Source organism: Suricata suricatta, chromosome 6 (genome assembly GCF_006229205.1).
Source record: "Suricata suricatta isolate VVHF042 chromosome 6, meerkat_22Aug2017_6uvM2_HiC, whole genome shotgun sequence".
NCBI lineage: Eukaryota > Metazoa > Chordata > Mammalia > Carnivora > Herpestidae > Suricata > Suricata suricatta.
Window position 1 is genome coordinate 9,478,752 of NC_043705.1, and position 11,154 is coordinate 9,489,905.

General features: G+C 43.1%; 1 protein-coding gene and 1 long non-coding RNA gene across 4 annotated transcripts in view; one reads left to right on the top strand and one right to left on the bottom strand.

The window, feature by feature from the left end:
- The window catches only part of COMMD10 (COMM domain containing 10), a 197,503-nt gene extending 190,832 nt beyond the window's left edge, over positions 1 to 6,671 (bottom strand). For 2 of the 3 annotated variants that reach the window (XM_029941565.1, XM_029941567.1), the window contains exons 1-2: positions 6,587 to 6,671; positions 5,171 to 5,261 (exon numbers count right to left, since the gene is read on the bottom strand). In XM_029941565.1, the coding sequence (XP_029797425.1) occupies positions 5,171 to 5,261; positions 6,587 to 6,627 (132 nt within the window). In that variant the 5' untranslated portion in view covers positions 6,628 to 6,671. Of the gene's footprint in view, positions 1 to 5,170; positions 5,262 to 6,341; positions 6,557 to 6,586 lie in introns of those variants that run through there. The other variant, XM_029941566.1, reaches the window with a different exon arrangement.
- LOC115293871 overlaps positions 417 to 11,154 on the top strand; it is an 18,842-nt gene continuing 8,104 nt past the window's right edge. The window contains exon 1 of the long non-coding RNA XR_003909640.1: positions 417 to 675. This is a non-coding gene — a long non-coding RNA (uncharacterized LOC115293871). The remainder of the gene's footprint in view (positions 676 to 11,154) is intronic.

The window sequence follows — 11,154 nt, forward strand, 5'->3', positions numbered from 1 at the left end:
CAGGAAAATAAGTACAGTATGATACCATTTGCAGAAAAACACATAGACGAACTGCACATTTCTCTGTGTATGTGTACGCACATGTTTATTCATATCTGCATTTATTAACACACAGAAAAGAATCTAGAATAAAAACCAAATTGGTAACAAAGGCTACCTCTGAGGAGGTGTGGTGGTTTTATTGTATCTGAAAACTCTGTCGTGGTGTCAGGATGGCCGAGCGGGCTAAGGCGCCAGACTAAAACTCTGTCGTGGTGTCAGGATGGCGGAGCGGGCTAAGGTGCCAGACTAAAACTCTGTCGCACTCCTCCCTTCAAAGGATGGAGCCTCATTTCTTACCCCTGAATGTGATCCAGACGGAGGGACTTACCACTAACAAGGAGAATACAGTACAAGTGAAGCAATGTGACATCGAACGTGAGGTCATAAAAAGGACAGCACCTCCCTCCCTTGGATCACTGGTTCTGGAAGAAGCCCCCTCCATGTCGGGAGGAAAAGGCCTGTGCAGCAAGGAACTGAGCCTCCCCCCGGTAGTCATGCTGGAAGGAAATCCTCCAACCTCAGCCGAGCCTTCAGATTAACGGCAGCCCCAACAACACCTGGCTGCAACTTCATGAGAAGTCCAAGCCAGAACCGACAGTCAGGCCTCTCCTACGTTCTTGACCTCCAGGAACGGTGAGTATAATCAATGCTTCTTATTGTTTTAAGGTGCTAAGCTTTGGGGTAATTTGTAATTCAGCAATAAATATCAATGCAAGAGAGAATTAAGATGGAAGGAAGGAGTCAACAAAGGGGGCATTATATCATACATTATAATAGTCAACTATGTAAATTTCTTAAAACAAAAACTTACTCATAAACTACTCATGAAATTTACAATTAGTTACTAAGATGCTTAATTTTAGTGCTCTAAGAATTCTGAACGAGAAGGCTACAAAAAAAAAGCAAATTAAAAAAAGTCCATTTGTCCAAATTGCCTTTTCCTTTTTTATCTTTTTTGAAGAATTCATTTTCTTAACATGCATGATGAGTGAACCAACTTCAGTTTTATAGATAGTTGAAATCAGGTCACGTTCCTTAAAAAATTAAAGAAGTCTTCTACTCTATAAAGATAGTATATTATCTAAGTAATTATGAAAGCAATTAGGTTTTAAATACTCAGAGCATGGGTGGGGGGCACCTGGGTGGCTCAGGCAGTTAAGCGTCTGACTCTTGATTTCGGCTCAGGTCAATGATCTCATGGTTGGGAGATGGAGGCCCTCGTTGGGCTCTGCACTGAGCATGGAGCCTGCCTAAGATTCTCTCCCTCTCTGTCCTTCTCCTCTGTTCATGTTCTCTCTCTTTCTCTCTCTCAAAAAACAAAAACAAAAACAACCCCAGAGCATGGATCTACAGACAGACCTGCTGTCCAGAGCCCAAGCTCTGACTCACATTCACTGTCTTACAACAAACACCTCAATGGAAAAACACATAGCACTAGTATTTTGCAAATATTATCATTTCAAGTGTATATATATCATTCTTACCCAATAAACCCATTTGTAAGAAGACCTCCACCTTATATTAACTACAAAATAAATGTAGTTTCAGAGACAAATTACCCTCTTCTTTTTTATCCATATCGGTGAGGCCAATACTTTGCACAGACTCTCCTGCACACAGGATACTTAGAGTCCCGGGCATTAAATGCCAGTAGCACCCTGCATACATTATAAGAGCCAAGAAAAATTCTTGGGCATTTCTATAGGCTGGGATTCACACTCGTGATTGTCCTTTAGTTAATATGCTGAGACTTCGCTGTCATAATGAGGAAATACAGAGGTTCCACAAATGAATCTATCAAATAAAAGAATTTTTTCCAATTTATGAAAGCAAACTTTCTAAAATGTGTAACACCCATTTTAGACTTTTGTAAACAAAGTATATCGGTTTAAACTAATTTCCTAAGATGAGTCAGGTCACAGTTATAAGCATCAGAATTCTGTGTACAATTCTGCAAACAACCCCTAAGATACACTAATGATTTTTCACTTCAGGGGGAAAAAAAAAATGCCCTCAGATTTCTGGGCATTTACATTTCTTGTGTCTAATTTTTATAAGTCAGTTCTTGAAACAGCCTCCATGCCCATCACAGCAGCACCTTCACTCCCCAATTTGCTGTTTCCAGTTTTCCACAGCCAGGGATCCTGATTGCTGACCTCTCAGAATTAGACATAAAACACAGTTGGACCAAGAGGCTTTGTGTGATGACCTACAAGTCTCCCCAGTGGAGCAAAGTATGTGAGTTTTTTACTCACATGAGTTGTGACAGCTATTTTTTTTCTTGTAAACTCAGAGGCCATAAATTGTTATTTCTAAGTCCCTCATCTCACTTCTGCCAGGGTTTCCCAGTGCAGACGCTATTAGCATGCTGGATGGGGCAAACCATGCAGGGCCCTCCACACGCTGTAACAACCTTCCCATGTATTTCTATCCCCTAGGATGAGCCGGGAGGATGACCAGTTCAAAGAGAACTCCCAGACCCATGCGTAGGCACACCTATAACCCATACTTAACGCTTCTATGTTTATTCCAAGTAGGGATTCCAAGGAACCAGTCTGGACAAAGCCCATAAACAAATTAAAGTGTCAAGCTGATAACATTTAGAAGAGCAACCCAACCCCTTAAACTCTTCACCTATCCAACCGCATCAGGTTTCGCTGCTTTAAGGGCTCTGCTTGTCTCAAGGCAATGGCCAACTTAACAGGCCAAGAGCACACAAAAGAAATTTGGCAGATCCTGAATATTATTGCAAACTTTACTCGCTACGAACTCTTATCACAATAGGAGTCCCTCTAGAAGAACATTCCCTGCAACTGTCCAGAAAAAAATAAATTGCACCTTTGCTTTCTATCTTAGCTGGCAAAGTTATCACCTGCATATGTTTCTGTTCCCAACTGCTTAAGCTGTCAACAACCACTTCTCATGTCAGCTCCCCTCCCAATGCTGGCAGAGCATCCAAGCACCTCTGTGAAATGCTCCAGCCACCCACTTACTCTAAGATAGACACTAACTTATTCGCAACTCCAGAAATGACTAAGAGGGTCAAAGACAAACTACCTATCACCATTTTTCTGCAAATGTCCTCTCCTCCCTCACCATAAAGAACAAAAGATGCATTAGAGAGGGTTTTTGTTTTTTTTTTTTTGTTCCCATTGTTCTGTAAGTTTGAGACGACAGCCACCAGCTCAGGGAATCACAGCAAAACTTCTGGACTGATTACCTACATCGTTTGCTTTTGGACTAACTTATACACTGTTTTGTACTCTTTCCTGGGGTTTACTATAATAAACAAGGATGGATTAAAGGGATAGATTCTGGAACCAGGCTGCTTACTAGTTAGATGTGTGACCATGGACAAATTATTTAACTGGTCTCTATTTCAGTTTTGTCTTGGATGAAACAAGGATGACAATAGTACCTTCTTCCAAAAGTTGCTATAAAGATCAGATGAATTAACAACACAAAGCTATTAGAACACTGCCAGAGAGAGTAACAACGTAACTGTGATCCACAAATCCTACAGAATGTAGCTGCTATTATATTGTTATGGTGACTCCTCCTGTCTCTGCATCTACATCACAAATTCTTTATTGCCAGGAATTAAGAGGACCTGCATTTGTTTTGTATTTCCCATGCAAGGATAAGAATTAACTGCAAATAAGAGCTACTATAAGTGTATTAGGCATGGGAAATATAAAGGTGAGTAAGACGTGATACTCAAGGTATTCAAGGTCAGCGAAAGACCTTGTCATCATAAAATAAATACTTACACTGCAGGACTAAAATGAGATGACAATGAACCGACTGTTTTAGAAGCACGGAAAACAAACTGCTGAGAGCAAGATGGACAAATCCTTGAAACATGCTGTCTATTCAATAAAGAAGGGAAAAAAGACACTGCAGGTTAGGGAAAGAGTATATGTACGGAAACAGAGTTGGAAAAGTTCATGGTCTGTTCCGGTAGAAGAGCACAGTTCAGTGTGACTAGAGCACTTTCAAAACAGGAAAAAAAAGCTTGTGGCCATATTATAATGTGATTTCAATACAATACAAGCCTGTGGCCATGTTATAATGTGACTTCAATATAATGTGATTTTCCCATGAGGCAATGGGAATATAATGACGGCTTTAAACACTGCAAAGATATGCTCGAATCTTTTTTGTTTTTTAGGAAAAAATATTTGTAGAGATGAACGGACTAGCATTAAGAAGAAACGACAGGACAGAGCAGAGATTATCAGTTTCAAGGCCGTTATTGTAATCTGAAGCAAGGAGAAGAAGGAGCTGAGCTATGGAGAGAACTTGGGTTTGAGAGACACTTCAGAGAAGGGACCTGGAAGCGGGCTGGCGTCCGAGGAAAACAAGAGAAGAGAGTCCAGGTTCTTCAGGTGAAATATGGCAGTGATGAATCACTATGTTCTACACCTAAAACTAATATCACACTTAAGTGGAATTTAAAATAAAAACTAATTTTAAAAAAAGAGTCCATTTAATTCCCATGTAATGGTGATGCCGGGTGCCACCAGGCAGAGCAGTTACTAGGCGCTCCATAAACATGTGTCGGATGGAATTAAATTCTTAATAACCTGATAAAGAAGTTAACTTATATTAGTGACCAAGCAGTGAATCAGTAAACATCAGTCTGTCCAAAATAATCACAGCCTTGAAATAAAAGTGGAAGAGGCAGATTAGAGGAAAGATAAAATGGGTGATAGGAAAACCACAGCATTATTTTTAAGAGGAAGAACAAAATCAGAATTTTCCCAAAGCATGTTACATGGAAACAGAGTCCCAAAATACATACCATGATACATCAGTTGCAAGGTCAAACAAGTTCAAAAATTTTGCACACCATATTCACCCTTAAATATTTATTGTAAACACTATCATAAAATATACTCTGAAAAAATATATCAAACTTCCATAATAAAAAAGATTACCTTTAATGAAGACAGCGTTTCCCAAACTTTTGACCATGGGACATTACAAAATTTTGTACAGAGCCTGTGTTCCGTAGGACACACTGAGGAACGCTATACTTTGCAAAACGTTTTTCAAGTACAAATAAAGAGTTTCAATGCAATCACAAGAAAGTTATTATCAACTATAGAAATGCAAAAATACAAACCTTCAGGTGAAGTTTTTGAAGAATTCGGGTGAGCAAGCGTGGAAATCTTCCTATATCTATTGCATTTATCAGCGACACTGCTTTTTTCATGCTAAATAAATTTGTAAAACAAAAATTTTAAGTGAATTTTCCAGGTGGAACTGTACTTGCTATTAGCATGCTTGTCCACAATTAGAGGTGTCTCTAAGTTTCCATGTCAATAACTCTGATGGCTATAAACAAAAACAGATGATGGCCAGCAAAAGAGGCAGGACACTGCCATAAAAAATGCCTCCCAAAAAGCACTTGTGTTGAAAAAGTCTATTTGGCAGTTTCTCTCTTTTTGGGACAAGGCACACTACTAGGGGAAGCTTGCACTCTGTGGGGAATGGCATTAACGCTGTAGTAAATATTTAATATCCATTTAACCCACAATGGAACTATGAAAGAGAGGAAGGAGGAAAGTGGAAGCTACACCAAAATACAAAAAAAAAGAAAAAAGAATACTGCATGGCAGATAATAGAATGTATATATGACATATAAAATCATTTGGGGTAACAGTACACAGTTGTTTTGAAACTCTACTTCTCCTACCTATAATAATCAACCTATGTTGATAAGAGCAATTCTACTGCACCATACTGGGCACGGCGTACTGATGTGGCGGGTCTTAAATAGGACACTGACAGAGGAACTCGCTGTCAGAACTCTGGGAATCCAGGAAGAAGGGGAAAAAACTTTAAAATGACAACTCTTCTTCAAGTTTCCTGCCCAATTCAGGCACAAGCAAGCTGTTGCTTTCCAGTTTTTCTGCATCAGTACACTACCTGCACGATTACTTATTTTTCATGAAACGGGAGTCCTTTCTACTTCAATAACTGTATTTTAAGACAGAACTTTATATCACCACCTGGACAGCCTAACTTACCAACTGTAAGTAGGAGTGAACTAAAAATAAATTTAAAAATGAAATAAAAAGCAACGTTGCCCAATTCTGCTTAGATCCCATTACCAGCCCAAAACGGGGCTTAGTCTATCTTGATTGAAAAGGGATACTGACACGTGTTAGGAATTAAGGACCTTCCAGCACTAACGGGAGCCTTGCTCATAATCAGGCCTGACGGAGAGTTGGAAACAGAAACTGCATAGCCTTCCACGTGCTTCAGCACTACTCCAGGCAGGCTTGGGTACCTGTGGTCCACGCCCTGGGAACGGTGACACACACCACACACCGTCCTCCTGACCCCAGCTGTCAGGCGCACTGAAACCCCACGTAAGTGAACCACCGAGAAGGCGACACACCCACGGGCCCCCGCACTGCTGCAGGGCCGCCCCGCGATGTCGCCAGCCCCGCGCCCGCTCCGCTTCGGAGCAAAGGCGACAGGTAGCAGGGGCGTCTTCGCGTCGTCCCGGTCCACGCCACGCCTGGCGACTACCTGGGGCTCTCCGGCAGGATGAGCGCCGCGGCGGCCGCCATCTTTGAAGCTCCCACGCCCAGCTGCCGCCGGTCAGCTGGCTGCCGCCCAGCCAGCGGGCCTACGGAACGCCGCAAGGCCCAAGCCCCTCAGCTTCGCGCTCCGGACCGTCTCTTGCGGTCCTTCAGAGCCAAGGGAGCGTCATACCCCCTCCTGACTCTCGCAGTGTTCGGCCTTAACCCTGTTCACATATTAACTTATTTATATTTAGCTATCTATCTACTTATATTGATAAGTATATATATACTTATGTTTGTCTATCTACTTATTATATATGCAAAGTTGACCCTTGAACACCTGGAGGTCAAGGGTGCCTCTCCGCCTAAGTCAAGATTCCACCTGTAACTTTTGATGTCCCCAAACCTTCAGTATTAATAGCCTCCTGCTGACCAGATGCCTTACTGATAACACAGTCGTGGTTTGTATTTTGTATATTTTTACGCACTGTATTATTACAATAAAATGCGCCAAAGTAAGCTAGAGAAATGGAAATGTTATTAGGAAAATACAGTATGGTACTGTATGATACTTATCAAAAGCGTACGAGCATGAGTGGACATGCACAGTCCAGATATGGATGTTTTCGTATTTTTATGGAGTGTGAATAAGCATCAATTTAGGTGTGTGTATGTATATATACACATTTTTTTAAACAAAGTTTGAACACCCCACTCCAGCCAGCGCCTGACCTGCGCTGCGAGGGGCCGGCCGGGCAGGAGAACACTCTCCCCCAAAGCAGTCTGGGTTGGGGGTGGTGTCACACAGAATCCCGCAGTGAAGTCTGTGCCACCAGCTCCAGCCTAGGCACTGTGCGATCAGCCCCCCAGTTTCTGCCTCCCTGGAACTCTGCAGGGCCCTCCACAGAGCTTGCAGTATGTACCTTCGTTCCTTCATGTATTTATTGAGCGCCTGTTGTGTGCCAGACACTGTATGCTAGGCGCTTGGGATGCAAAAGACCAAAATTCCTGCCCTCAAGGCTTGCCAGCAGTTCACTGGACCAGTTTTATTGCTCCCCTTTGAGGTCCGGCACTGAGCTAGGTACTTAATAGGGAAGACGCATCCCCACAGAGACTGCTTCTTAGAAACTCACAGTTGAGCAGGGATTCAACATGGGGTCACAAATATTTTTGTCGCCTTAGAGAAAAACATTTAGTGCATTAAAGGGGTTTAGTGGTGGGAAGTGCGGTAAAGCATTCGATCAGGAAAACTTCCTGATGGAGTTTTGAATGATAGATTATGGCATGTGCACTTGAGCTGGTGAGAAATGGGCAGTCATTAATGTTTTGCAGTGAAGAAATTTTTGTGATGAGAGCTGCTGTTGGGTGGGTGGGTGGGTGTGTGTGCGTGCGTGGTTTTTGGTCTTTTGAAGATTATTCTCAGCAGAATGAGGATTGGATTGGAAAGAGGAAACCAGGAAAGTCAAACAGGGAACTATTGCAATAATCTATGGAAAGCAATAAAATCCTGTGGTAGTAAAATAGCACTGGAGAATGAAAAAAAAAGTAGCGAGTGAAGTAGAGTCCCATTTCAGCTGTAGAATCTTCAGGAGCTGGCAAAAGATTGAATTTAATTTTCTTACCTAATTATGTTTTACTTAAATTATTATTTAAATTAGTTGGCATTCCTAGAGCAGGCCAAAAACATCCTAACTGAAAGGAGAAGCCAGATTGCAAATTAAAAGTGAATAATCCCCACATGGATAATTGAGTCAATTATATAGTGTGTCGAACACATACAAATACGTTGAATTCCACAACACGCCACACGGCCCCCAATTTATGCAGTATCTGAAAAAGATGTATGTGGATTTACATAAATTATAGGTCTCTGATACAAACACAGATTACCTGGCATGATTGTAGAAGGGTCTCAATTCCCTCGACTTCTGAATAATTTCCCTCTTGTCTCCATTCATTACCTAAAGTAGAGGCACTAACTAGCTAAAATCATTTTTGACTCTAGTATAAGTTTAGCTTCCCGGCTCCTTCAAAATCAGAGCTGGGATTTTGAGCCAAAGAGCCTCAGGGTGGTTCGAGCCCTGAATCCATGTAACTTGGAACAAAGCACTTTTCCTCACTTAAATTTCTTATTTCTGATCTGTAAAATGGGGATGAGAATCATGTCCGCTCCCCCGGGCTGTGATAAGAATGAAACAATGTGAATGTGTATGTGCAATGTGTATATGTATAACAGAAAGCACTGACTTCCAAGGTTGTAGCAAAAGACTCTAGTAATTCTCATCATGTTCGCTGCCAGGGTGATGGCTTCTTATGGGCACTTGTTGCTATAAAGGCTTGATGCAGAGAATAATTTCACCCCTTATGTGAGTCTCTCACCCAAAATATTTCTGTAGTGTCTGGAGTATAGACATGTATATTTCCATGAAAAAAGTCCTTATACTTGACTACCTGTTACCACCTGCTTGAGAACAGGATATGTACCTTCTAGAGACACAGTTCCATGACCACGCTTTACCCCCAACCCTCAAACTTTCATCCCAACTTTATGATAGGTCCACAGTCCAGATCCGCCGTCCTTGATGTTATGACTCCTAAACATGCTGAATGCCCCCATGTTTATTTCTTCCATATTGTTGCCTCCGTTGTAACTTTCAACCAATCCAACATTTTGTTTGTGTGATTGTTTTGCATTCTGTGTTAGCCTGGGTTCTCTAAAAAACAACCTGAATGACATGCTAGTGCTTCCTTGGGGACTGTCATTGCAGGGAATTAGGACCGAGTACAAAAGGGAAGGAAGGAAGGAAGGAAAGAAGGGAGGAAGGAAGGAGGGAAGGAGGGAAGCAAATACAAGGTGGCGTGTTATCCAGCTGGTTATAGATCTGAAGCCTAGTTTATTTCTCGGGTCTGTGGGATATTTCTGGACACACTATTTTGAGTTGCTGTGTCTTAGAACAGCCAGGAGGTGGGAGTGAGAAGGAAATAAATTTGTCCTGCAGACTCTTTCCTATCTTCTGTCTCTTGTTGGTCAAAGTTTGTCCCGTGGCTCATACCTCCCCTGTTCTCCCGAGGTACGTCACCTGCTTCCTGTAGACAGTCGCTGGAAAACCCAGGGCTTCCATGAGTTGGTAGAGTACGACCCGAGTCCCAAAAGCTGTAGGAGAAGCGAGCTCAGGGCACAACTCCTGCCCATACCTATCTCCAGATGTCTCTCTCCCACCCTCTACCCCGCCAAGAATGGCAGCAAGTGGCAAGGGCTTTAAGACTATGGGAACAGCTCAGAGTTCCCAGGGGCCACTTTGTCAGGGAAGTTGAACAATACACCGAAGCCTGGGATGCAGTAAGGCTGGGCGCCTCTGGGGGGGGCGGCGCCTAACTCAGACACCGTTTTACTCCTTGAGTGGGGCCTCAACACAAGAGTCGCCTAAGCCTTGAATGTTCCAGCTCTCTAGTTCATATACGCCTCGTTGTTTTACCAGAGTCTATAACAGCACAGGTTGGAGCAAGGTCCACTGAGTCCTGGGAGCTAACACTTCCTTCTGGGTGTGAACTTTGTCCTGTTCGAAACCCCTCCTCTGGGTGAGTTCCACCTCCAGGGCCCCATGGCCATTTCCTGCAATATAATCTACACCCCCTCCCCCTCCCACCCCACCCCCAACTAGGCATGATTTATATCTTTGGCATTCAATGAAGTCTTTCCCTCCCTTCCAAAGTCTCTTCCAACCCTTAAGTAAACCCTTGGTACATCTCCGAACCCTGCCCAAATCCACATCTTGGTATTCCAGCCACCAATGCAAATGGTTATCTTTGGAGGTAGGGTAACACTTAACTCACACAACAGACTAGTATCTGAGCCACAGGAGCCCAGTCCAGCCGAGAAACAACCTTGCAAGGAAGCTCTTGATATATATTGTCAGATTGGGGGTATAGGCATTTTATTACACACCTAGATTATTCTGGCAGTGGATTAGCTCAGTATCTGGCCGGGGTCCTTAACCCTGTGAGCGGCTGTGGTCCTACAACTCATGTTGAGTGTCTCAGGTGAACTATCAAAGGTAGCTTAGAGTCACATAACAGCGGAGGGCTATTCATGCCCTATCAAAAACAAAATTTGGGGTGCCTGGGTGGCTCAGTCAGTTAAGCGTCCGACTTCGGCTCAGGTCATGATCTCATGGTTCGTGGGTTCAAGCCCTGTGTCAGGCTCTGTGCTGACAGCTCAGAGCCTGGAGCCTGTCTTCAGATCCTGCAACTCCTTCTCTCTCTGACCCTCCCCTGCTCACGCTGTCTCTCTCTCAAAAATAAATAAAAACATTTTTAAAAATTTCACACTCAGCTGCATTCGCTTGCAGAAGCCATGGGTCCAGTTTTCCTCCTGCTCAGCCCCACATGGAACACCTCCCCCTCCACCCCACTGGGCGGTCACAGTCGCTAGCCCTGTTTTTAGCTCAAAAGTCAGCACTTGCCTCATCAGTGTGAGCGAATCAATCGGAGTAGAACTGAAGAACGCCCCTTCTAGGTGGGAAGCAGGAAGTGGTTCGTTCCACATCTTCTCTGCGGATTCTCAGGGGAATG